Genomic DNA, 26859 nt, shown 5'->3' with positions numbered 1-26859 from the left:
GGTGACCACCACCATACAATATCTGTTGTATGTTTTTATCATCCCTTCGTTGGGGAAATACTTTTTTGCCCCACTATTTCACGCCTTTACCTGAGCGCCACTGGGATTACGCTGTGTACGAGCCCCTGGCGTGTACCCTACCAGCATTCTCCCAGTCGTGTCGCTGATTTTCATTATAAATGACGGGATATAGCCTCGGCGGGTGCTATTATGATTTTGGGTGTATGCCACCGGATAACTCCACCAATCTGCATTGACCAGCAAATTCATCATTCTCGCATCCGCCATTTTACGCCATAGCTCTTAAAGAACATGGCTTGATCGTTGTACAACGGAATGTCGTGATCATAACTATTGTCTACGGTCACAAATCTCTAAGGGCTGAGTGGAAAAGAAATCGGCGAAGGGCGCCGAAGAGCAAAATAGGACAAGCAGGGGCAAAATGGTAATGCTTGAGTCAGTACCCTAAAATGGAGAGGTTCTGGGCTACCGGTCACCACGGAGGGAACGTACTGTGATGATATCGTAACCCCATTATAATGGTCCTTAGAGCACCAATTTCTCAATACGATTGCACTTGAACCTTCCACTGTACGCTCGGGCGCTTCTCACAATACTAGGATAGATTAAGGGGTGCATGAGTAGATGCATTAGCTTGTAATATCGCGAATATCTAATACGCTAAGTTATCTAATGAAATGGGGGCCGAATAAAAGTACTAGCCAGGTTTGCTCCCTTTTCCACCGTGAGCCCCCGCAGTTTTGATTTCTACAACTTCACATTTGCAAAGTCAGATTTTCTCAGCTCTTGGTCCAAGCAAGACCAAGAATCAGACATTTGGTGGGCATGATTTCACACAGAAACCCCTCACATGGCCAGGAAACCGAAGAAAGTATCCAGCTCCATCTGATGCAGCGAAATGGTTCATGCACTGTTCCACCCACTACCCAGTCACAAAAGGTTCATCCTGAACTAGATTCATCTCAAATCTACGACGATAATCAAGCCTCCTACGACTTGATTAGCTCTACGAACAAACAAAGAAAATGCTGGCCTGTGCCAGCCACTCTCAAAAATTGGGGCTTGGAAACTGCCGGGGTAATCGTATCAGCTGTCATTATTATTGCCATTGTTGCTATCCTTCGGAAATACAATAGGTGCCAACAACAGGATTGGAAACACGTCTCACTCAATTCTCTAATTTCTTGGTTAAGTACCCTTGCCAAAGCTTGCGTGATTTTCTCTGTCAGCCAAGGACTTGGTCAGTTGAAATGGGTCTGGTTTTCGAAACGTAGTCGATTATTGTCTGATCTAGATGTTTTCGACTCGGCAAGCAGAGGGGCCACCGGAAGTGTGTTCCTTTTATGGCTTGTGAAGGGGCGGTATGTGAAATCTCAATACTTCTCATCTCCCAGACAGGAGATCATACTTCATCTCACCTTTCTGATCATCCACATCCAGACATACAGCCTTGCTTGGAAGCCTAGCTATGGTTCTAGCAATAGGTTTTGACCCATTCATCCAAAATCTAGTGCATTATGTCCCAGGTAGCATTGAAAGCCCTTCTGAGTCAGCTTTGCTCGCGAGTACATCATTATATAACACAGTTGGGCCATTGGCAGGAGGCAACCGTATGTCAGCGTGGATTCGGAGCATTTTCAAAAAGATTCTGACAGAATACGACAGTGTTTTACGTGGATCCCATTATGAAGGCAAACGTGTATAGCGCCTTGTTCAACACAAACCCAGCGCAGCCATGGGCAGTTCCACAATATACATGCTCTACGGGAAACTGCACTTGGGAACCAATGGCAACTTTGGAAATCCGTGCCCTTTGCTCCAACATCACTTCGAGTCTGGGCACGTCATGCACCAATAAATCAGGGTTCACCAACTGCACTGTATCACTGGATAGCGGCGTCGCATTGCGGTATTTGACCAGCGGTGGCTCTGCTCAGCCTATGGTCATCAATACCGTCTCCGGAAGCTCTAAGACCTTCTATAAGAACAGCACTTTCCCAGTTATACAGTACATTTTGGCAATAGGGTCAAATGACAACCCGCGCGCGGGTGGTGGAATCTCTACCCAGATTGGGAACAATACTCAGTTTGTTGCCACAGAGTGTGCCCTTCAACCAACAGTTAAAAGCTTTCAATCTTCCGTTATTATGGGAGCTTACCAAGAAACACAGCTTGCAGAGTGGCCGGTGTTAAATAACACAGTTGAGAATCTTAGCTTTGCATACTCTTTCACACCTCCCTGGAATGAGAGCCTGGGGGCACAAGAAAGTAAATCTTTTGGCCTAGCCTTTGAGGCATGGGACTCACTCAGTGTTTTCCTAGAATCCCTTTTCGCCGGCTATGTATCCGCAAGCTCGGATGTTTTCAATTTTGAGCCATCAAACTTCGGGGGCTCATATGCTACGACTGATGCCTTGGAAGCCCTCTTCTATGGCAATTTTACTGGCACTAACTGCCAAGATGCTGATCAATTATCTTGTGCTATGAAGAATGTTGCTGCTGCTATGTCCAAAACTATAAGGGACTCCGCATTTACTTACAGCACCAACTATCAACCATTTGAGTTTACGAAAGCAAACACTACTACTGGAAAAGCTCTGGTTATTGTCTCATTTGTGGATGTTCACTGGGAATGGCTCACTCTTCCAATTACTGTCTGGATTCTGGGAGCGCTGTCCTGTCTTTTTACCGCATGGATGACCCATCAGACTCATATACAGACCTGGATGAATAGCGTTCTGCCTTTGCTCTTTCTTCAGCCCCGTCGCGACAATATGATCAATTTTCAGGGTGGCGGTGATGAGATTACAGAAGTCAAGCCGAAGAGAGAACAAGACAGAAGCGATATTGATGTCTCGAAGTGTTATAGTCTGGTTGGCTGTGACTATTCTCTACAAGAATGTGTTTGTATAGCAGAAAAGACCCAGGCAAAGCTCCATCTCGGACTATAGTATGAGGATATACTAGCTTTTTGTATATTTAGTAATGAAAATTGGTAGAGAACAAATTTGCGTCTGTATCTACTCAGAGTGATTCCTGCCTGGATCTAGTTGAGTCTGTAGTAGCATAATATATATAAATAGAGGAGAAGATCGAAAGTCGACCCCATATGGTTTTGGTCGTGACTCTGAACCGTTTCTCGATGAAATTCCCTCATGCTGACAGGCTGCTTCCGTAATTAGTACCCCAGGCTTTAAGCAGCAGTACGCTTGATCCTTTCCTATCTAATATCGCGAATCCCTGAGGGACTACGTTAGAAGACTCTTCATTTTGATATACAGTAAGCCCTTCACTAAGGCAGTGAATCAATACTGTTGAGGCATATCAATCTATCATCAACTTTGTCGACTCTGACCAAGAGAACCAGCCTTGTTTGGTTGCGATAATAGAGATCAAAGAATCAACGGCAGTATCCGGGAGGATATAAGTGAATAAGAGCAAAACCTATACATTTTATTGGCTCAAGTATCTGTCTTCGTAAATTCTCAACCTGCTGAAATTCCCGAATGCGACTTCTGCGTGTCGGTTTTGACTCTCTAGGTGAAAGGATGAAGAGAATTCCGTTAGCGCTGCAAGCCACCAAGCACAAATTCGTGGGAGCTAGGTGGTCACCACCACACAATATCTGTTGTACTCGCGGGGGCTTGGTGGCTATCGAGAGTATGTTTTTGTTTTCATTTTTTTTGCCGTCCGAAGTTTTGGCCTAGAGAAAATAAGGACTCTCTCAACAATCTCAGATCGCAAATTGTACCACAGAATGGGATTGAGATGACCCCTTTGATCTCCTCAACAGGTCCCAAAGCTAACCAGAGTAGAGTCTTACCGGATAGCTAGGCTTTTCTCTCCCCTTTCAAGACTTACGGACTCTGGTTTTTTTACGCTTCTCTTCTCCCCTGACCATCGGTTAAGCAATTGAATTTACAGACAATCACCTAAATTTACGCAGTATACATCCATCCTAATAATCGTCGATATCTTCCCAGAGCTGTTACCCTTGAGTCTAGACCCGGTCCATTCATGCCCCTAATATCTGCGTCGTAAAATTATTGGTTGTCTCGGACGCTGAGATACTTTTATCTTATGTGAAGTTTGCCGGATTTGCTGAGCCTGAACGATTATGTGTTTAATTCCGGAGGGCATCCGCTGAAGATCCCAAAGCATGCGAAGGAAAATAAATACGTTAAAAACAGCGCTTCCGTTTCTATCTCGATACCATTTGTACGACATTTCTACTGGTTGATATGCATATCAGAACTAAGAGACAGGAATTTATTGTCCTTGTGAATTATAGCCTGAACCTCACACGCGGGCATGGACGCGAGCGCTCGTCTCTTCCCATATCTCCCGATCAATGCGAGCACGAAGTTCCTGCTCATCCGTTGCGAGATTATCCCCAAAAACCGAAGCAACCTGCTCCAAAGATCTATTAGAAGTCTCCGGCACGAATAGGAAAGAGAATATAGCAGCCGCAGTAGAGAAAAGCCCAAAGAATAGGAAGGTACCCCAGCCAATAGAGACAAGCATCTGTGGAACAATCGTTCCAATAATGAAATTAGCCAGCCAATTTACTGCCGTAGCGAGACCGACACCCTTCGCTCGTCGGGAACTCGGAAAAATCTCGGCTGGTAGAACCCAACCAAGGGGGCCGTAGGAGGCAGCGTATGCAAATACGTAAATATCTGAGATATCATTAGTTCAAAACGGCTAGTGCCCGAAGTGGGTCATGAAAAACAAGGGGGAAAATATACAGACTAATGCCACTCCAAACCAACCAACAGCTGGGTGAGTGGCCCAGCTGGAACTAAACTTGTTCATAATACCAGCCATTATTATATGCGGAATAGCCATTGCAATTCCACCCCAGATGGCAAGTCTTCTCCTGCCAAATTTGTCCATGTAGAGTATTACAGGGACGCTGCCGATGAACTGAACAATGTTAATCATTCCAGAGAGTATTAGGGACATTTCGTAATCCTGCCCTAGACTATTTGTAGGTTAGCTTAATTAATTCGGAGATATAGAAAAATTGCAGGCATGAAGAATAAATTCAAAGATAGAAGCCCTTTACCTGCTGAAAAATGTTGGCGCATAATATACGAAGGCATTGATACCCGAGAACTATTCAAGTCATCATCAGCGTCACTTTCTCTCATTTTCTTGACAGACAGTGGAAATTGCGAAGAACATACTTGCTGAAAGAAAGGAATAGCCATGGCAACAAAGGTTCTCCTAATGTACCTCGGACGAAATAGGTCAAGCCATTGTTTTATCTCCATCATAACAACGCCCGTGTTTGAATGTTCCTTCGCTAGAATTTGTTTCTGGAATCGATCTTCCGCAAGGATTCCTCTCCATTCTAACTGTACAGTACCATCAGTTGCAGGAAGGCGTCGAAGCTTTGCGAGACACTCTAGACTTTCTTCATTTCGATCGGCGAGAGCGAGCCATCGCGGTGAAAAGGGGAAGAAGTGGATTCCACTGCCCACCATCAAGGCTGGAAGGATTTGGAGGAGAAAAGGCAATCGAAATGCCCAGTCACCACTCATTGCTCTATCGTTCATGACTTAGCATTGAAAATTTGGAGCATCAAAATGAGGTAACAAACCTAGTCCCATAAGTAATCCAGTACGCGACAATCGCTCCGATCACAATGCTGATTGCTTCTAGTACCATCAATGAACCGCGCAGATTAGGCGGTGCAATTTCAGAAATGTAGAGTGGAGCCCCCATAGCCAATGTCCCGACTCCAATACCTCCAATGAAGCGTCCGGCAACAAGGGTATCGTAATTTTGCGAAGCGGTCTGAATAATGGCTCCGACGCAGAAGAATCCCGTCGCAACACTGATGGCCCATTTTCGAGAGGTCTTGTCCGCAATATATGGGAAGAAAAGACATCCAATAAAGGCCCCAAGCTCCAACATGCCTGTCATGAAGCCAGTGTGGAACCCATAACTTGGAGCGTTCTTGTCTACTTCAGGGAATTGGTCGACGAATTGCGGCATAACCAAGATTAAGGAAATTACACCTTGGTCTGTGCATGTATGTTAAAAGATTGCCTTGAAGCTTTGGATTCTGAAATGCCTCACCATAGCCAAAGGAGAACCCTCCAAAGGAAGCGAGAAGGGCCGCGCCGCAGACATATGGCGAATTGAGAATTCCTTTAAGCCCATTGCTATCATAGGAAATATCGATATCCGCGAATTCAGGCGCTGAATCCTTCGCATGCTCATCATGAGCAAATGATTCATGTTTAGCAACACCAAGTTTGTTGGCACTTGGTGTTGACTCATCGTTTGTTTCGGCCATGTCGTTGAGGCAAGGTGGATCAGTCTAGAGCAGAAAGGGTGAAGCACAAATCAAGACTAGGACATTCGACGGTTATTATATAGGAGTTTGAGTGTCTAGTTAATTGATGCATCAATACCCTTCCAAATGCCGTTTGAGAGATCAATCCCGTGAGGAAGTAGCTTGGCTGGAGATTTACCCCGTGGGGATGCGGAAATGTTGGCCCGTTTAGTCAAAGTGGAACCCCAACCACACGAAAGAAGAAAATGATCTGCCTGATTTCCGCTGCTGCTTATGACTGGCCGCCTGGTGATTGGCAGGGTAATGGAAGAAATGACTTCTTGCGATAGCTCATCAGCGGAACACTAGATGATTCGTCACTTTGTTTTACCCCGCGTTTTTTCGCGACCTTGAATCGGTCATATGGGGAATATGCAGTATTGTATGGAAAATGGTATCAGTCTGCTCAATTTAGAATACCTTAGAAAAACTATTAAACAGAAGATTACGATAAAAAAGCATGTTAATCAGCAATGCCAAGCAATGAGATGGTGAAATCCGCTAGTAACGTTACGCTCTGTCGCGATACGTTTCCCTCGGCCTCCTTCACCATGATGGCAGATCGCCCCTTCTGCGCCACTGAGAGAAAGACCCCCACACTATATTATCAGGTAAGCCCGACCGCTCGATGACGGAGGAGTACGGGGTAGTTGCAGTTACCGAGGAGACTATACTCTGCGTGAACCTGAAGGCTTCAATGTCATGTTGAGGTTTCAAGAGCTCAAAATTCCAACCTGAAGGCTCCGAGGAGGAAAAATATTTCATTGGTTGTTGTTATTCTTCTCCAACTACGACTATGGTGATAGCTTAATTTGAAGTATAGTTGGACGGGTGCATTGATATTCTTACTGTTTACAAAAAAAGAGATATCACTTGAATGGGGAGAAAGTTCAAAAATTCGTAAAGAATTCAATGAGTTGAAGCCAACTATGAAGCATCTGCGGGAGTCTGCCTTCGCCACATCTTAATGGGCATTTCACCCATCAAGAGATTGAAAGCCTCAAATCGCTGTAGCTTCCAATCCGGACTTGGCAGAGCAAACTCATAGCGATGAACTAATGAGGCCAGCACAACAGCCTGTTCCAAATACGAGATATTCCTTCCAATGCACCCTCGCGCTCCAGTAGAGAAAGGAATGAAATATGGCTCCATTCTCTTGCGCTCTTCAATATCCATCCACCGATGAGGCTGGTATTCATCTGGCTTTGGAAAAATAGTTGGATCATGATGCGCGGTGTAGATGGTCATGGAAACACTTGTATTTCCAGGGATCCATTCCCCTAAGATTCTGGCGCCTTCTGGCGGAGTCCTGCGAGGTAGACCTGCAGATGTAGGTGGGATTATGCGCATTGCTTCATCCAGACAAGCGCGTAAGAAAGGCAGATTCTTGACCGTATCGTAAGGCGCGACGATGTCTTCTGGCTGAAGCACACTATCGACCTCTTCGCGGAGTGTTGCTAAGTGCTCGGGATGGCGAATGAGCAATTCCAATATTTGAGTAAGTGCGATTGCTGTTGTATCTGCGCCGGCATCGAGGATAGCAGCCAGCTCGCCAACAACTTCGCCCCACTCTAAGTTCTGGGGATGACCATTCTTGTCGTCCATTAGGGCAGTGAAGAAGTCATCTAGCTTTTCTCCGTTGTTATACCGGTTAAGTCTGGTTACAGCTTGATGATAGATGACGTCTTTGAATGGCGCGGCCTCTTTCCATGCTTTTCTCCACTTAGGAACTAGCTTTGAAAGCAGAACGAAAAGTTTGAAGTTTTTGTAGTCCCAAACAAAATGAGACGTGGCGTAGGCAGATGTGTTTTGAGACTTGCGATACTGGGCTTCGTATATAGTGCCATCCCGCCTTTGTGCAGTAACATGATCACTGCCTTGCTCTAGAAGACCCAAGGTCGACGAAAGAGCAATGTTATTGATCGCTTCGATAGTAAATAGGTTGGCCCATTTATTGAAGTCAACCGTCAGATCGGATGCTTCTGGGTTGGCACCAGGAGACAAAGGCTGAGTGCAGAGTTTATCAAACGCAGCACATAGACGTTCTGTGGTTCGCGCAACCTTGAAATCCCATCGTTCAAGATTCTTTATAGCAAATGCGGCGGACAGTCTTTTTCTTTTCGCAGCGTGACTGGGCTTATCGATGACGTCGAATAAATGTGGATGGGCGTCTGCAGTTATGGCATATTTCAAATCCTTCACGCAGGTTGTGGAATGACCATAGATATCTCTTATGGCTTCGATACCTCCGAAGGAAAGGTTGTTCGGTCCGATTCTCAGAATAGGAGACTTCTCATGAAGCCTGGTGAGATCGCGCGAGCGAAAGCCAAGTGCACTCAAATAGCAATATGGAACATCCGTGATTCCAGCGAATAGTGCATAATTTGGGTACTTCCGAAATCCCTTTTGATCACGAAAGTATTGCAAAACGGGCCATATCGTCCAGAAAAAGACAACATAGAAGCCCACAGCACTGAAGACGATAGTCGACAACATGGTGCAATTGGGAAGACAGAGACGAAGTGAAATAAAACAACTTGAGATAACTGGCGCACTCCATGCCATGTACTTATATGAACCGCAGGTTGAATTTAAGTAATCTGCTAACCGTCATCATTATCTCTGTAGGCGGTTGTGAGTAGTTCGATTAATGGGCGGAATTTCATCCTATTCAGGCATTATCCGCTCTCGTATCATCTTATGAGGAGAATTTCCTCTTTAGCTTCCGCCCACAAAAACTGTCAGGTTAGTCGTGGCAGATGGCTGTTCTCGTGTTCCCAGTATCAAATGTGGGGCAAGCTTGCGGAAAATTTGGCCCGATCGGGATCTTTCAGCAAGGTTATTTCGATCTACGCCTGCGCCAATCACTTATGGCGATGAGGAATAAAGGAGTATTGAGATTTATCAAAGTTGTTTTTCAAGGTTTAATAATCATCATGAATCATTTTATGGCTGGAGCCTTGTTTGCCATGCTTCTCTAAGAGCCGCAGACGTAGCAGACGTTGGCCAAGCGTGATGAAACTCCAAATCCGCCAGAAACTCAAGGACGGCCGTTTGCTCCCCGGGGTCTGTCAAATACTCTCCACAAACAGAAATCCCAACAGCGGCATCAACGAACACAACCGGACATTTCGGATTTGATAACGCCAAACCCACAAGTCGGCGCACGATGGATCTAAGCTCCTCTTCCAGCGCCATATTTGCAGAACGAGCAGCTAGTCCAAGCCGAGAAAGATTTGGGTCTGATACTGCAAGCAGAATTCGAGATAGCTCTATGTGCTGTGCCCCGACGACCTGGCATGGGTTTTGATGCCAGATAGCAGGGAAGAATCTTCCAGAGGAAGGATCGGCATCTTCGAAATATAGAGGTTTGAAATCGATAGGCTTATGAGCTTCCCACATCTTGTCAAAATCCTTCAACTCTTTCCATCGTGTTGCTCTCACTGTTGGCGATAGGGACTTGCCTTCACCGAAACAGAATTTGAGGAGGTCAGCGCACCAGACTAGGATCCTGTTGGTCCATATAAAGTCATTCGCTGAGTCGAATACCGTATAATCATTTGAGCTGCAGACTGGAAGGCGGAAAGTTCGTTGATTAAGGAAACCGCTCCAGATTTCTTGTCGCATGGCAATCAAGAATGCAGAGTGTCGCAGCGAAGCTGAAGGTGTGGAATGAAGTTGGAGGTCTCTGGATGGACCTTGGATCGTATGGTAGGAGTAGAAGGAGTCATTATGCTGATTATGGACAATGAACTGAACAGTATTTAGGTAAGCCTCGGAGTCGATACCAATTGATGGCGCTGGAATATGAGAGTCAGAAAAGGTATCGTAATAGGACGCAGAGCATATCGCTCACCGTCAATTTGTTCATAGAAACGTAAGATAGTTGCTGCGGTGATAATATCCTCGTTGTATTGCTCGTTGGGGTCTTTGGATAGTTCTAGAAGGTACGAAATACAGATGTCATGATATCGGACAGCGGTGTCCATGGTGAGACCCGGAAGCTTGACGCCAGAAACTTCTGCAACACCGGTATTCGAGTTCCCACGACAGGCCATTATTCGTGCCAAGTGACCAGCGGATGCAGTAAGAATGGCATATCGAAGAACAGGGCAGAAAAGAGCTCGTTGTGGAACCATCAATTCAAAATGGCGATCCCTGTCACACGTGTCAAACTGGCCGACAGTGAAATATCAGTAAGAGAGACTGCGAAGAGGAGCTCCGAGAGCACCGGTTTATAGGAAGTTTGACCCTTACCCAATGAGCAAGGCTCTCAGTAAAGTATCTCAGTAAGCAAGCCTCTTCAAGAGTTGCATAAGACCCGTCCGCCAGGCTACCAGAGAGCCCCTTCAGTGGCCCAATTGGATACCTATCTCGCGATTGTGGGAATGGAGAATCGAAGAAAAGCTGGGTCTGGTCACCCTGGGTATGCGATATTGGTGAGCACGAGATCAAATGTGGCAATGAATCCCCTCTCTCTGATCGATAAATAGATCCAGGATCGGAAAGGCTGTGCGTAGTAGTCTCTGCTTGGGATTCGCGATCGATATCGTTTTCAGATTGTCTTGAGCTGTCTCCAAAACCAATGGGCGGTATTTCCTTAGAAGTATTCGTTAAATTTGTTTCTTCCGGTATGCCATGACCTTCCTGTTCAGTTTCAATGGGCTCTTTGGTAGTATGAACGTAGGAGAGTTGACCTTCAGCACTTGTATTAGCAATTGTATGGACGCGAAAGGGCAACCGCTCACTACGCACCTCCTTGATTGTAGTCCACCCACTTCTGATTCGGAGAAAAATCGAAGCTTTGGCGCCGACGACGTCCATTTTTGAATTTGAAATTGGACGTCGAGGACTCGCACTGCATTTTTGACTTTATGCAGTGCGAGCATGGTCTTTTGCCATCACCTGTCGGATGGTGTTAATTGACTGACTGAGAAGACAGATAAAAGCGCGAAGAGAAGCCTCACATTTTCGATGACGAGCTAGACATTCACAGAGTTAGTACGAGATGCACCAAGAGATCTGGGCCCCTCTCACCTTTGCACCATTCGCAGGGGTTCGATGTGTAGCGCTGACGCGTTGTCATTCGGTTCTATCTCAATCAATATGGCCGTGGCCTAGTATGGAGCTAGCCCGGGGGCCGAGAAGTCGAAAATACCGCACGCGTGGAGGAGATAAAGGATGATGGACTGGACAACAACGGGCACTGCATCACGGTTTTCGGGCGTGCGGGGGTAATCCTGGAGGCGAACGTCTGCGGTGTGGGGAAGATTGGAGAATGTGGCCTGAGGCAGAAATGGCCACTACAGTAGCAAATTATTTTTGGTGATTCAGAAAATAGAGTCAAGCTTTCAGATTTACGTCAGACTATTTCGAAGTATATTATCCTATTACATGAAAATTATCCTAGCTGTTGCGGGTCGAATACAGCAGGGTCAGCAAAAGCAGGGATATCCCAAAAGCTTAGGTCCTCAAACCCAATATTAGGAATCTAATGATGAGTTAGTACGGAGAGATCAAACACGTAGCAGAAAAAAGCATACCATGAATTCCGAGTCCAAACTTGATCCCATCACACTTTCCGGTGTCCAGCCAGCTATCCCATCCGCGGGTGTAAGAGAGGGTATCCCGTCTTCAACGGAGGCCTGATTTTCACCAGTAATATGTTGTTGAAGCAAAGTTCGACATGTGAGCATAGTTTCCATGAAGGCCTCTCGAATATGTGACAATTCTGCCTTCTGGCCGCGAGGGACGGACCGAACCTGGGCCAGGATACCCCCAAGCAGGCAATATCGTTTCATGCTGGGGATACCAGCAGCCAACCCTTGATAGAGATGATCCATCAATTTTTCAAGAGCTTGTACAAGAGGCGCACGAGTTGCCTCGGCCATCTGATCTACCGAGTCAAAGGGCAACGAGCTCGATCCTGCGGGTTGACAAGCAACCTCATCCTCCATTTGTGTGATGATCTCAAGGCCGATTACGACCATCACATCTAGAGAGAGATAACCCTTGAATATGCCGGCGCCTGATAAGGAGAGTCGCTGCAAGTCTCGATGGGTCATTTTATTATCGAAAGAATCGGTGGGTATATCGCCGTAGGAAGCCATAATGAGGGCGGACTCCAGGCTGAGCTTTCGGGAAAGATAGAATCGCGGGTCGTGGGTAGCTTCAATGGTAAATGGACGGTATAAATTCAGAATAAAGCGGCGCAGTAAGGTGTCCAACAGTCGATGATGGAATCGCGTCGGTGGCATAGGTTGATCTCCAGTACAAGAAATAAACGTATGGAAATAATGTGACATCTCTTTGCAGGATGCAGTTAGTTCTTTACCAAGTTGTAAAGCATTTTCGTACGACTGCGCCTTTGCGCATTCATTGATCGTTCGTGCGACCTGTAAACGGAGTGGATATGACTCCAAAAGAAGGATTTGCAAAGATGCACTAGTGTAGAATTCCCGGGGCCGGAGAGATGGCAACGATGCAGTTGTTTGGTCGAAGTCCTTGTCGTCAATATTTGAAGGCGGTAGTGTATCACAATCATTTGGTCCTAGCAAAGGAGGCATAGCGGCATCAATAGATAGTTGGACATTGATTTCAATTATGGTGCCCCAAATGCGCCTTCTCAGTTCACTGTCGAATACAGAGAGTGTCGGGAAATTCTTTGGATCACGATGAAGGCCTTGATGAATAGCTTGTCGCATCAATGTACCCACGGAGGTCCAATTCACTTCTTTATCGATCGCATAAGCTTGTCGACAGAGAAGTAGTAGACAGTGGACTTGCAATCCCTCTAAGTTATTAGATTCTTTTTCGAATGGACCCGCAAGCCACCACTGTGTTGCATACAGCCAACGGCGGACAGGAATACCGACTTCATTGGCTGGCCCTGGATTGCAATGAAAGATAGAACCGATAGCAAGAATCAGCAGGAGCTTGAACATGAATCCAGTCGAAACCGACGCGCGATGTTCCCAGAAGCGCTCGTAATCTTCATAAAATTTGGGGACGTGTAGGACCCGATATATGAGCCCCAGAGTTCGCAGATAATGCCGCACGAGCTCATCACAAATCTCGCGCGAAGGAAGGTCGTTCAGCAGGGACGGAGTAGGATCCATAAGTCGCGGGGCCTGTCGACCCTTGATCAACCGCCTCAGTGAGCGGACCTCCTTGAGGAGTTTGCTGATATCATTGTGCTTTCCATCGGAATAACTAGCCGTGTTGCGTACCTGACGCAGGAGATGAAACTATTCGACTCATTAGCATTACATGTCGCGTCAAAGCTGGGAGCAGAAGAAAGCTACTTGTTGAAACACAATCGCCCAATGGGTAGTACCAAAGAGTCTCGTTTTCTCCCCATTTCCTTTCAGGCGAGGCTGTAATGGTGCGATTAGTGTCTGGGGCTGACAGGTTCCATCCTGTCTACTGCCGTCAATCTGCCTGTCGCGATCCACCAAATGATTTTTTGAGCCGTTGGTACGCGCTATTCCCAAGACAATATTTTCTTCATCTGGTGGTGACTGTGAAGATCGTCCCTGGGCTGATTGCTCTAAGCTTTGAACGCGATCTTGTAGCGCCCGAATGGTACATTCCATCTGCGCGATGCGACTCGAACCTCCCTCGGCGCCACTCATCGGCATATCAGCAACACCTTGCTGCGATTCAAGATATGGTGGGGACTCATTTTCACTAGTCCTCATCGCATCGCGTCGAGTGGCCAAGGCAGCTTTTCCTTCATGGACATAGGAGCAGTCCATCGACCCATACACCTTTTTGCAGGGGCCGCACGGCATTTGTCGGTCGCATCGGACTTTTCGGCGACGGCATTGTTCGCAACTCAATGCCGGCCTCCGGCGCTTGCGTGAGGTCGAATCTAGATTCGGAGTATCGCTCATTTCGCTTTAAACGGCTTTGACAGAGAACTGAAGCTCTCACGTTCGAAAAGTAATGTTTTAGCCTGGTGGGTTGGAGCGGAGTAATCGCTGAATTCCGGAGAATTCCGGCATTATCGGGGAATTCATCATCGACTAACAAGGGACTTCGATCTTGGATTTCGGGGATAGATATCCGAGTCTGTAGATATGAAAGAGTAGGATAAAAAGACGGGGGAAAAGCACCTGGTCTTGAAATTGAAATTGAACTTGAAGTTGCTGATTTTTGGATGGAGTGTAGTAGTATTGTTGGGGTGTAGGTCTCAGGCACAACAACAGGCACATCGCCTTCTGAGCCTCACTCTCTCCTAGATACTACTAGTAACGCATACATGTACCGTTTTCCTGGGGCTTACCCTCTTTCAGATGTTAAATTATAACATTTAGTAGCATTATGAGGTACCTAGGTACTGGCTAACTAGTAGCTCTAGATTTCTCTCATATATACGTCTATACTACCAGTACTAGTAACGAATTAGACCAACTTGAAACACTTATAAAACTTGACCGGAAATTAATTTATACATTTGAATCTAAAAAATGAATATGAATGCGCGAGCAAGTCTATCCGCTGAATGACATGGCTCGAGCCCTGGAAGCTCTCTTTCGAACATCTGCCTCGCGGCTTTTGCGACCCATGCGCCCGAGGGCTAGAGTTTCGAGGGTGTATGGTTTTCCACCCCAAATGAGATTTCGGCCCTTTCTTTGCTGAAGAGCTGGAATCCAGAAATGAGTGACGGCGGCGCCAAGTATCATACAGGCGCCGAATACAAAAAGAATGATACCGTGATGTTGGGTTGACAGGTTTCCAGGTCCGGTACCGAAATGATAGTAGGTAGAGAAGATCTGAACGAGAATCGAACCAAGTTTACCAGCGCCAGCGCTGAGGCCATGGCAGGTAGCTCTATAACGCGTAGGGAATATTTCGGCGGGAATCATGTAAGTTGTTGCGTTGGGCCCTAGAAAAGTCAGTCGATGTTCTCGAGTTATAAGGATCATAAGTTCGTACCAAAATTGAACAGTATCTGCCCGATGATATACAAAGCGACCACAGCAGGGGGTCCAGTGTATAGGCAAATGAACATGCTGCCCAAGGCAATGAAAAGAGCCGCAAGTGCAAGGAACATGTACTTTTGCAAAGCAACGCGATCGATGCGGTGGGCGAATAGGATCAGAAGAAGACCTCCAACGAAGCTTCCGATATTCAAGACTATGAGACCACGAACAGATGTATCGAAGAACATCTGGTAGACACTAGCCCCGGGTCGACTGTCCGTCATCCAGTTAGGTTCCGATACAGTGATATGAAGTTCGCCCCAGGTTTTGGCTAGGAACTGCGGGCTGGAGAGCCCGATACCATAGAAGCCGAAATCGAGTAGGAGCCAAGAGACGCAGGTGCCGGCTAAAGAGCGCCAGTTTCCTTCTGTCCAGAAGTAGCGAATGATATCAGTGCGGGCGAGACGCCAATGGGAGTTGAGAGTGGCAGGTGGCAAACGGCTATATTCCTCGTCCTCGTGGATAGAATCGCTGGCGAGAGAAAGAGAAGATATGGGTGGCATGTGGATCGCACTGCCCACGCCAACGGAAAAGTTCGAATTATCAAAAGAGGGACTCGAAGGGGCATCGTCGAAGAGATGTGTCGCATCGAATTCAGCGGTAACAACGTCGTCTTCAATTTCAACCAGGTATCGTGGACTTTCGGGAATCGCAAAACGGAACAGAGTTGCGATAGCACCTGGGATAACTCCAATTCCCAAGACCCATCTCCATGCGGTATCTACCGTTCGGACGATGTCATCGCTCCCTGCACTATTACGAGCAACGGCAATAACGATGAGAGAGACCAGATTTCCGGCAATCTGACCTAGTGGTTGCATGAAGAAGACGCTGGCCATCATGCGCGCACGGTGCTTTGTGGGTGCGAACCTGGAGCAGCGAAGTTAGCCTGGGCCTTAAGCAAAGAGTATCTTGTGCTACATTACTTACTCCGATGTGATCACAGCGCTGAGGGGATAATCTGCACCTACGCCGATACCAACACAAATTCTCCACCAGATCAACCACCCGTAAACGTTCATACTTCCATTCTCGCCCCGAGATGACATGACCACACCGATGGTGGCGGTGATCAGCAACACCAGCTCAACACCATACATCTTTTTGCGACCATTTTTATCCGCTAGGAATCCAAAGAGTACCATTCCAAGAAGAGTGCCGGCGAGGGTTGCGATGTTGATGCAGGTCAATTTTATCGAAGAGACTTCGTCTTTCCAGTACACATAGGATATCATCGGGAGGGCCATATTGCTGGCAAAGAGCTAAGGAAAAAGGAATACCGTTAGTCAACAAGTCCCCTGCGCTCGATACTGAATGATTCCCGGTCACTACTGACTGTGTATCCATCGAGGAAGAATCCAAGACCAGCGACGAACACGACCACCCACTGGTAGGATTGTCGGTCGATCGTGTCGTAAATCTGTCGCATGCGTACATATCGATCCTAGGAAGTAATTTTGTTAGCAATGCTCCTCCAGCCCCGCAGAATCAGGAATTAACGAACTTGTTCATGATCGAAATCGCGTGCACGGTCAGTTTTGTATAATCGGTGGTGAAACCTCCCCATCGCGGCGATGATCAACTTGAAGCTGATTACCCCTTGGTATCATGGGGCTAAAGGATGCCGGCAGGATGCAGTGGGCGCACCAGCAGATGCGAACCGAAATATACTTAGTGCTCGATTGATTAGGTGCTCCTCCGGACCCTAAGGAAGTCCGTAGCTGATAGGCCATTGCGCCAAGATCCACCAAGTGCGCCCATCCCATCAGCAGTTTTCCAGCAGTGTTCATGCAGTGACTTCCTCCGAAGCACGAGGCCAATGGGGCCAGCACGTTGAGCTTGCCTCGAACACTGGCTCAGACTACTGCACTTTCATCAACGAGGACCACATCCCGGTTGCTCACGGCCATTCTGATACGAACTGTAAGCGGTGCTGGGGCCGGGCTAAACCTGGACTCGGCGTTAGTGGGGGCCGCCCCACAGCAAAATGAGCCAAACCGAGTCTTCTTTCGCTCCACGTGCGGGCCTCGAGACTGCTAAGACGCTCGGCGGGCGCCCCACGTCATTTCAATATGCTTTTTTGAACGTTGCTCGAGTTATCCGGAAGTGTTTGGCTGCTGGTACGGGGTAGAGTGAATAGCCATTCCCCGCTTGCCTTTTACTCCTTTGCTCCTCTTTCTAATCCGAAACGAGTCGAGACTTAAGAAAAAGAAAAGAATAATTAAAGATAAATTAAAAAAAAGAAGAAAGCAAAATATCATATATTGGTATCACACGTTAAAACACGCCGAGAACTCCACCATGCTAGTCATTACCCCCCGAAGTCCGAAAGGATCTTAGATTGTACAAGAAAGGAAAGGAAAGAAAAAAGGCCCCCAATAGAATCATCTAATCGTGAGATCCATCGAGAGTAGCTGGCAAAACTCCTTACAATCTAGAAAGAATAAGCGATGAGTTTGAATACTAACCCAGCCACGGAGTAGAATTCCTAGAATTCCCCGGGCTGTTTAGGAAGGGTTATGCACTGACCATTATCATCAAGGAACTGAATCTGAAAATTTCGCATCTGCGCTAAGATTTCGAAATTCGGATTTAATTCCACCGTCACCGGCCGACCGGCCTTTTTGGGTTGCTTGATATTGGCAACGCAATTAACTGGGATGGGTTAGCCACAAGTCGCGTACTAGTTGTATACATGGCCGAGCTGCCCAGGCGGAAAAGGAAGAAAGACTCACGTGGAAGAGACACATATCTCTTTAGGCCCCCCGCGTTGTGAGTTGGCGAAATATAGCATGACGCGTTTGTTGTTCTGTCCTCGGAGAATGCGCAGGTTTTGGCTAATGCACTCTTCACCACGGCCTTTAGACTTGGCCTCGGCCATGCCCCCAATAAACACAAGTTTGGATCCAAGAAGAATTTCTTGAAAGAGGACACAATCTATCGACGGTAAGTAATTATTCGGCAACCCAGGGTCCGTTCAGCGATCGCGTACCCTCCCAATTTTCAAATTTATAAGATAGCTGTGTCATGAATACCACATGTGCGGTCTGGACGGTCTGATGCTCGAGAAATGATACGCGGAGTGGGTATTCGGAGGCTTCCTTGGGATGTTCGAGGTGCGGAACAGGGAGTTTGGTGTTATGAACTGTTGTCCATTTTAATTAGTCTTTGGGTTTGAATCAAGATTGCCATTATTCCACTCACAGGCATGTACGAAGGGCGTTTGTTGACCAAGACCTCCCCCGAGTTCCAGGCATTTCAGGGCCCCCGTTGAATCTTTGCACACGTCGATCCATGTATAGCGTAATTTGAATAATTGTCCACTCTTGACAAAGTTGCTGGAGACACGTTAGTAAATGAGTCAACTTCAGATATAGGCTGTGAGGGAATTTTTGCAGAACTCACATCGTCATTGAGGGGTTCAACTCCAACCTTACTACTTCGTCAAAATACTGCCATGACTGTTTTCGCGAGCTTGTACCGGGTGAGCTCGAGGGGGTCGGAAAAAGAACGCTGGTGGAAGCGGACGACACAGTGGAGGTTGACACCGTACTCTGACGGCGCGACGAGGTGCTTGCCCACTCGTGATAATCGGAAGAGACGAACTGGCTCATGGCCGCGTCTGGGAGGGGCTGTCGTAGTTTATACTAAGTTGATGGATAAATATCGCATTTGTAGAATGTATTCAACGTAGCGGATCTCTCCAGAGATCGGCCGGTAGGAGCGATGACATTTTGTGGTTCATAAAGAAAGTAACCTGGAACGCAATGGATATAAGGCCGTGATAAGCGCCATCGAGGGGAATTAACACCTGAGGGTCTGTAAAGTGGAGTAATGTGTGGGAACGTGCTGGAATGGCTGGCCAGCAGATCATCGCGGGCGGATCCACCACATCGCATGTTGCTCCCATGTGGCTTTGGGTTTGGTGATTGCGTCGTTGTCGTTGTCTCTGTTGCCGGAGCCCCGGGGGAGGTCTGACACCCTCGCCTAGACTCGGGTTAATATGCCGTATTCTTGTGCTCAGGATATGATGGATTGTGCTAGTTAGCCTCGCGTGGTGGAATCTTTGCTAGGGGTTGCTGAACAAATCCGGTCATTGCCCCTTGTTGTGTAAGCCACATTTCGGGAGGGGGTCAACAATTTCTTTCAAATTCAACCGGTGCTATAGTTCCCGTGGATCTGAATGGACCTGAAAGCTAATTACTTGTCGGAAAGCTCCCGGAGGATTCTCGAACACATCTAGAATTTTCGCCGATCCCCTGGCTTGGTCATAGCTTCGTCTGCAGGATATGGCTCGTGCTGCTGTGAAGATGATTGAGGGCCTCGGGGTCACGTAAACCTTGGAAGATAGGTTTCCAAAATGCCGTTTCATTCGAGTATTTCCTTGATCAGATGCTCTCCGGTCGCCTGATACTACCTGGATGTCGCCTTCCTCCACTGCGGAGACCGATATATCACAATGTGTTCGGGCTTATCGCGTGGCTGGGCCACTTAGTGCCCTCCAGACTTGCGCAAGAGCCTCGCTCAAATAAGGCGTTTCTCCACCATTGCTATATATTGGCCAAGGCACGTGCGTTGGTCAATTCTAAAGGGCTAGAATGCATCCAAATAATCGCCAAGGTCACTCAGTCACCGAGCCGAGATGAATGCTCGCGCTCGGCGAAATACTCTACGTGATGGAATTCCAACATCCGCATCATGCCGAGAGCCACCTGCGCCCATGGATGAACTATGCACATACTGAAATGGGATTGTTTGTTCAACACTGTATGTGAACGGAGGCAACGGGGCTGAGACGCATGGACTCGTCTAGCAGCGTGTGTGCCCAGGTGGCCACCGTTTTAGAACCAAAGCCATCCCATCTGACCAATTTTGCTCGTGATTCTTTCGTAAGATGTCCTTTAATAGACCCATATCTGCCTGAATAATAAGTGTTCACTGCCATTGCCGTGGTACTATATCGCAACTGGATGGTTGTTTCGCCCGACAATTGAGAGTCGGTCGCTAGAATCTGGGTATTCGCTTCGATCACCCCACCCCCGCCCCCGCCATTGATATTGATGAAAGCATCCAAAACAATTACCCTCCTACTCAGCTTCCCTTCTTCTTATCATTGTATCTGAATTGTCTCAGATGCATACGGCTACTTATCCCTACGAGGCCTTGACACCCCGAGGTAGATGAAATACGAGTTATTCGACCGAACTAAAACTATGATCAAAACTATAGACCCCAGAACCAAGAATGACAATGACTAACCAATATCCCCAATATTTTGGATTGTACGTGCAAAGCTAAGTAATGACCAACACAGCTAGGCATGTGGAAACCAACTCGTACCGAGCCATAACCATTCTTCGATATTTGAGGTGTAGAATTGGACACATGAAAGGTTCCGATTCCTAGAACTTTCAAGCTCCCAGTAAAACTACTTTCAGTGATTGATAAAAGAAAAATGCGATGATTCGGGGCATCGTATTAGTGTGTTTAGGTCCACAACTCGTCCTGCGCGGCGGTAAACGACAGCTGTTAAATATTACTAAGTTTTTGCCCTTCAAAGAGCCCAAAATGGGTTGACTGACGATGAGGACATGAATAAAAGGCTGATATTCACGACTTCCGGGATTTCAGATGATGTTTGGGCTGGAATATCAGTGTCTGATATACCAGGCCATTGGGAGTATTCTACTTATGGCCATAACTATTCTAAGTGATACCTGCAACAATTGACATATTCATCAATTACATGAAGACTTTCAGAACCATATATCCTTTAATTTATCTCCCAAAGCCATTTCCAACCAATTTGTTGTCCGTGTTACCCATCCTTGATGGAGACGTGCTCGCACCAGTTGATGGCTGTGCACGGAGATGACTTGGCTAAACACCAGCAGGCGGCGAGTTGATGCCTCAAAACTACAAACTCCAACCATCTTGAGTATTTATACGCAAATATCTCGGGTTAATTGATCATTTGTTTCCATTCAATCTGTCTTTGAGACTACTAAGGGTTGAAAAAAAGTTCAATGGCTGTTGTCGCTGACCATGACGTCTCTTGGCGGAAAGCTTATCAGGCAAAATGGACTCGGCCTAACAAATAAGGCACCCGGGCATACTAATCTCCTAATCATTGCACACATCATTGTCTCACGGCTATCTTTTTCACGCTCAATCTGAAAGGTCATGCAACTTCCTATTATGGAAAACCTTGAACTTGAAGCCTTGTTTCGGTAAAGCCTTTTTGAAGTTTGCTTGAAATATCTAAATAGTACCTAAGTAGTGCACTATCTATACCCTAACCCCCTAGAGGTAGGTACTTTTATGTTGCCAGGTACTGATTCTTTGAATTCATACCTTGGACGATGCTCTCAGGAAATCGTGATTCATGTTGAGTTAGAGTTGTCAGCACATGAAAAGGCGGCCGAGCCTCCAGATGCTTTATAAGCCTCCATTATCCCGACTATAGACCCATAAGTACCTGCAACAGTAAGGAAGCATCCCAGTATTACAACAAAAATGCTCCAGCCAGCTTTGGCATGCCAGAATCTCGCATGTCGCTTATCTTTGGGCCAATTGTCATAAAGCCACATGCAACCCATAGGCTGAAAGCACATGAGTGGGCCAAGTAGAGCGCCTATCAATGCCACTAGTGAGTTGAAGACGGGAACTGTACTAGCGATGATATAGGCTATCACGGCAACCCCGAAAGTACAACCGATCCATGTAATCCAGTGAGTGGGTGTGTTTTTGCTCAGATGCCGGGAGCCGCGAAGTATATGAACGAAAATAAATTTCGCAGGTATCTGCATATTCATAGAAAAAAAGGTTAAACTTGAATCAGAGGAGGAGTTCTCTTCATTCTGCCCGCGAACTTACATGTGAGCAGATAGTTGTAGTAACGATTAAGCCTGGCAAGGCAAACCCATAGGCAATCTTTTTCATGTCTCCACCAGCCGAACCAAGAGCTGGAGAAGAGACGTATGATCCGCAATAAAAGTAAACGATGCACCCAACTATGAGATAAACACTAGTGACTCCTACCTGGCAAAGTAGTAATGCAAAGGTGTATTTTCGCGGGTCACGCATTTCTGAAATGATGGCAAAGAACCCCGGAGTTCCTGAAAAGGCGAAAACAAGATTGCATATGGCGGTAATCCCTTCTGTGAAAGATGGATTTCCGACTATCTTGTAATCTGAAACCCAAAGACCGTCCGTTTGTGGTGCGGAAGCAGGGCGATCTTGCAGGCTGACGGCAATTGTCACGGTTAGAACTGCAAGAAAAAAGGATGACCAAATTAGCGTGATAAAGGGGACGAAGATCAGACTTCTGGTCGGCATACCCGCAATCAATATGCATGGAAGCCCTATCCATGCGAGCCAGGTAATTCTTCCGAGTGTGCGCACACTACTCAAGATAAAACCGAAAATCGTGGCAACAACGGTGAAGACAGCCGTGCATGTACCATGTGTGGATACTGCATTCAGACCAATGGAAATCCCAAGGATCCCCGAGCCACTGACGAATATCCAGTCTATGGAAGATTAGATAAGATGGCGGATGTCATATCGCTCCAGAAAACGTACAGAGACAGAATGACACGGAGAGAACAGCTCGGCCGATTGGACCAAAAATCAATGCTCCAGCATCATCAATGCTATAGACCTCACGATGATTGAGTTTAAACGTGCCAATAACATAATTTGACCACGTCATGATGGAAGCAATCACACATAAACATATCACTCCAGGAACAATTCCTAGTGCATCAAATGTAGTCGGTATTGCAAGAACTCCCAGGCCAATTTGCGTTTTCATCATTAGAATTACAGTTCCCAATACTCCCACCTATATGAAAGTTAGAATATGATTGGCTCGGCTTTTCAGGTGGTTTGAGTAGGTAAGTCGTGCACACATTGCGATAGTTAGGGCCTTCCTCAGTGATCTCTCCAAATACACAATCATGGTTTGCATCATTCTGAGATTCTTTCAGGTCAACTTCATCATGATATTTAGACCGAGGTTCTTCGGACAATTCCATCTTGGTGGGCTTCCAAGGATGTCAAAAATATATGGACAGAGTTTTCGCCTTGACTTCCGTTCCTCCTATTCCCTTTTATATCCTGCACAAATATCTTCGACCAATCAGTTGGGACAAATTTCATCTTACAAGATACAGCCCCCGCATTACAAGTTTCAAATACTGGTGAGTTGGGGTAATGTGGGCCCTGCAACGCTCAAATAACAAGTTCGAACCTTCCAAGGTTGGAAGATAGGGAATCTGCAGAATCGGCGGCCTCGCCGGGAAATATGCGATACGAGATTCCATCACTTGGAGAATTGAGTGTTTTTTGAGTGAATCATGCTACTTGACATAGAAAACTTATATTCAATGACTTCGTTCTGATTAGTTACCCAGGTGCCTTCCGGAGTTACTCCTTAAATGAAATTGGGGACATGGTACGGCAAAGCTATCCTTCGATAGTATGCTACCATGCAGCGGGATCTGTATTCATAAAGGGTAAACAATCCCTTAGCCAAGGTTCCAATTAAATTTACTAGGCAGTAGTAGTAAAAGCTAGTAATGGAGTATTCTACACAATTCCACGAAGGTGTGAGATATAGTAGGATAAAATTTCTCCTTGATAGGCTGTACTATTCGAAGAACTCGCCAAGATTCCAGGACCTATAATGCATATCCAATGGTATTATTATTACTTTTATTGAGAAACTCGAGAATGGTGGAAAAGTCTAGTTCGACCAAGCAGGGAAGAGGCGGGGAAATTGATCCATCACTCCCACATTTTGAAGTTGAAAATGACAGACTGCGCTAATTGCTGCAGAGCATCGGCGACCCTCCCGATTTCCCGCACTTCGAATTGCCTCGGCGAACCATGTTCGTTCTTGGGTAAAGAAATCCACGATCTACATCCAGAATTATTTAATGCATCCAATTCATGGCTAAAACAATTTGAAAGTTCCGAGATGGAAGATTCAAGTTTCTAGAAGCTGCCGTAGTATGATTGCAGTTGATTTCGCGACGTTGAAGCACTCCTTTAAAGAACTGGATCGCTTACATTCTATATCTCCGAGTCGGTCGGCAAATCCGATCGCGTGATCGGCTGTCGGGTTATTCAGCCTATTTAGGGCAATAAACAGTTCAACAGAATTCAATTTACCGAAGGATAAATGAAAATCAAAATTGTTTAAATTTTCCAGCAGTCTAGCCAGTTTCTAGAATTTCACCCTGAAAATCCCGACGGCAGTTGAAATTTCAAGTTGGAGCGTCATCCCAAGAATGATGGCCGCTTTCTTTTGACGATATCAAGCATCCCCTCCCGTTCAAGTGACATCTGCTACTAGTAAATAGTGTGTGTTAGAGGCTCTGACAAACAATTTTACCCAGCTCGAACTCTTGAGTATCAACATAGGTCATAAAATATTACCTGTGTCCTTGAAGATCTCTGAGAGTCCAAGTTCTACGGAACACTAATAGATTTCAATTCCCAGTTTCGACACACTTTCCATTTCATTAACTAGGACTTTAGTTTCTTGTTGAATATTCGCCCGGGGTTTTCCCTGATGCTCACTGAGCAGGGTTGAAATGATTCTTGCCTGTATACTTGAGGATCACGAGGTATACCTGTCTATGCGTGACTTGGAGCTAACGTATAGCGCCTGAGTTGGTTGGCACTTGGTGGCTTATCAGTATAGGAAGCAGCTGGCCCCTTAAAATACGGCTGCAGGCTTGTAACGTGGCACTCTGATTAATCCAGGGAGAAGCGCTAGTTGCCCTCCTAGCTATATGGCCAGTAATGTATGAAATACAAGCAAAATCTCGTTTTGTTTATTGACACTTGATTAAGCTAATAAGAAACAATATACTGACTAGATTGCCTCGATCATAGATACCTGACTTGCGGGATTCATTAAACTGACTTAGATTAAGTCCGTTAACCGGGCAATCAACTGAGAATGTATTACCGTGTAAACGAATTGCTTGCCTCGTAGTTACAGAAGCTTAGACCTTCATCTCCTCAAGACCATGCTTCCAGTACGTAATAAAAGGGGTAATACCGTCCTCGCGGCAGCTAAGCAAAACGACCCTGTATGCAAAAGTGATTAGTATAATAGTTTATTATTTTCTTTTCGCATAGTGCACCGCATTAATGACAGATAAAATTGAACATACATGCCATCCACATCCATAGATTCACCGGTGTAGAACTCCCAATCGTTAAAGTTGTTGAGAATTCTCCTGGTGTGAGCTTGTACTCCCTTCTTGAAGATAATAACTTCTTCGTTGGGAGTATTCCTTGTCTGGAGTGACATCAGGACCTTCCTAGCATAGTCTGATAAGAGGTTTTAGAATAGTTATATCTTAAGCAGTGACTGCTATCCCTTTTAGGCAAACAGAGCTGATCCTTATCGTACCTTTCATATAGGCCTGGTACGAAGCTTTATCGAAGTCTGTGGGTTGGAGACGGAAAGTATGTATGATATTATTGACTTCTTCTCGGAGATCGTTACCTTTTTATAGAGATGATGAGCAGAAGATATCGTAGGGGAAAAGAAGGACATCTCTCAATGATAGCTTTTACAAGCTAGAGTAATAAAGAGGATACGCACCGTCTTCGTCAGTGTCTATCATGATGCAGTCAGCTTCGTATATAATACCGTCGATCTCCTTAATGATAAAACTATCCGATAATAATTCGTCACGAGTATCAATGACAATATCCTATTGAGTCGTAAATTTGTACACATTAGCTTATTAGCCCAGATCACTAACATGCGGAGCGAAACAAAGACGACTTGAATTTTAGGGAGACAAGCAAAGGCTCTCAGCGCACGTCTATCTCCTTATGCCCATTACCCCTGCCTCTGGGTCTTACCTACCGCCCAAGTAGGCGTAAATGGAGGATAGGAAGAAGGGTGAGTTAAATTCAGAACAAACCTTGTAGATTATCATCTTGGTGTCTTTCGGATGGAGGCTATCATAAACCGGCTGACAAGATGAAAAGAAGAGAAAGGTTGAGGCTGAGAGGAAGAGAAAAGGGAACTGGGAGATAAAGAGGTGACAATTTTATGGCGAGGTTCGGCCCAAGCTGAACTGACCGAGGCGCCCCGATTCAAAGGCATTAGCCATATCACTGCCTGATTGCTACCTAACGACCTGATTACCTGCCAAGCCCGTAAACAGGCTTATAATGCATTATTCTAAAACCTGATTGGCTAACTCACGTACGGTACAACATAGAGCGACCTTGTGGAACGCCAATGTGAGCATCGCATGCAATTTAACCATCTTTGATCATCCTTTTCATTATTTCTTTCGTATCATTCATTTCAAAATATTGGTTCCAATCACTTTTTACCCCGGGAAATTATATGGCAGTAAGCGCTAGCGTAAGTGAATATTGGCACATCCACTGCCGTTCAAGAGGTCAACGCCACACCCGTCCATCCCTTTGACCGCTCTGAGTCTATTGAGACCCTATTTCGGA

General features: G+C 46.1%; 9 protein-coding genes across 9 annotated transcripts; 1 reads left to right on the top strand and 8 right to left on the bottom strand.

Moving 5' to 3' along the window:
* Positions 1-909: 909 nt before the first annotated feature.
* On the top strand, positions 910-2972 carry N7533_013724 (DUF3176 domain-containing protein; the record flags this gene model as incomplete). The annotated part of the gene is made up of 3 exons (XM_057110374.1): positions 910-1382; positions 1462-1631; positions 1687-2972. 3 exons carry the CDS (start codon positions 910-912, stop codon positions 2970-2972), a joined length of 1929 nt encoding a protein of 642 aa, XP_056953076.1.
* A 1348-nt stretch (positions 2973-4320) lies between these two features.
* Positions 4321-6328, bottom strand: N7533_013723 (sugar porter family MFS transporter; the record flags this gene model as incomplete). The annotated part of the gene is made up of 6 exons (XM_057110373.1): positions 4321-4700; positions 4770-5005; positions 5090-5139; positions 5211-5571; positions 5627-6053; positions 6109-6328. 6 exons carry the CDS (start codon positions 6326-6328, stop codon positions 4321-4323), a joined length of 1674 nt encoding a protein of 557 aa, XP_056953075.1.
* Positions 6329-7294: 966 nt separating this feature from the next.
* On the bottom strand, positions 7295-8863 carry N7533_013722 (cytochrome P450; the record flags this gene model as incomplete). Its single annotated transcript, XM_057110372.1, has 1 exon — positions 7295-8863. The coding sequence occupies one exon, from the start codon at positions 8861-8863 to the stop codon at positions 7295-7297; it is 1569 nt and encodes a 522-aa protein (XP_056953074.1).
* Positions 8864-9313: 450 nt separating this feature from the next.
* Positions 9314-10425, bottom strand: N7533_013721 (uncharacterized protein; the record flags this gene model as incomplete). Its single annotated transcript, XM_057110371.1, has 2 exons — positions 9314-10167; positions 10224-10425. 2 exons carry the CDS (start codon positions 10423-10425, stop codon positions 9314-9316), a joined length of 1056 nt encoding a protein of 351 aa, XP_056953073.1.
* A 1343-nt stretch (positions 10426-11768) lies between these two features.
* N7533_013720 (Zn(II)2Cys6 transcription factor) lies at positions 11769-14262 on the bottom strand (the record flags this gene model as incomplete). Its single annotated transcript, XM_057110370.1, has 3 exons — positions 11769-11858; positions 11911-13596; positions 13684-14262. 3 exons carry the CDS (start codon positions 14260-14262, stop codon positions 11769-11771), a joined length of 2355 nt encoding a protein of 784 aa, XP_056953072.1.
* A 600-nt stretch (positions 14263-14862) lies between these two features.
* On the bottom strand, positions 14863-16921 carry N7533_013719 (phosphate transporter; the record flags this gene model as incomplete). Its single annotated transcript, XM_057110369.1, has 5 exons — positions 14863-15257; positions 15308-16224; positions 16285-16616; positions 16691-16798; positions 16859-16921. 5 exons carry the CDS (start codon positions 16919-16921, stop codon positions 14863-14865), a joined length of 1815 nt encoding a protein of 604 aa, XP_056953071.1.
* A 1084-nt stretch (positions 16922-18005) lies between these two features.
* Positions 18006-18968, bottom strand: N7533_013718 (uncharacterized protein; the record flags this gene model as incomplete). The annotated part of the gene is made up of 5 exons (XM_057110368.1): positions 18006-18009; positions 18090-18291; positions 18347-18499; positions 18559-18692; positions 18760-18968. 5 exons carry the CDS (start codon positions 18966-18968, stop codon positions 18006-18008), a joined length of 702 nt encoding a protein of 233 aa, XP_056953070.1.
* A 2769-nt stretch (positions 18969-21737) lies between these two features.
* N7533_013717 (uncharacterized protein) lies at positions 21738-23393 on the bottom strand (the record flags this gene model as incomplete). The annotated part of the gene is made up of 5 exons (XM_057110367.1): positions 21738-22157; positions 22231-22625; positions 22695-22886; positions 22939-23200; positions 23268-23393. 5 exons carry the CDS (start codon positions 23391-23393, stop codon positions 21738-21740), a joined length of 1395 nt encoding a protein of 464 aa, XP_056953069.1.
* A 1980-nt stretch (positions 23394-25373) lies between these two features.
* Positions 25374-26324, bottom strand: N7533_013716 (Mss4-like protein; the record flags this gene model as incomplete). Its single annotated transcript, XM_057110366.1, has 4 exons — positions 25374-25458; positions 25545-25704; positions 25982-26093; positions 26310-26324. The coding sequence occupies 4 exons, from the start codon at positions 26322-26324 to the stop codon at positions 25374-25376; spliced, it is 372 nt and encodes a 123-aa protein (XP_056953068.1).
* Positions 26325-26859: the final 535 nt, after the last annotated feature.

This window comes from Penicillium manginii, assembly GCF_028828005.1.
Source record: "Penicillium manginii strain IBT 31320 chromosome Unknown utg000011l:1.0-1395921.0:1.0-1396616.0, whole genome shotgun sequence".
In the NCBI taxonomy this organism is placed as follows: Eukaryota; Fungi; Ascomycota; class Eurotiomycetes; order Eurotiales; family Aspergillaceae; genus Penicillium; species Penicillium manginii.
The sequence above is the reverse complement of the archived record's forward strand: the minus strand, read 5'-3'. Positions and strand labels throughout refer to the sequence as shown.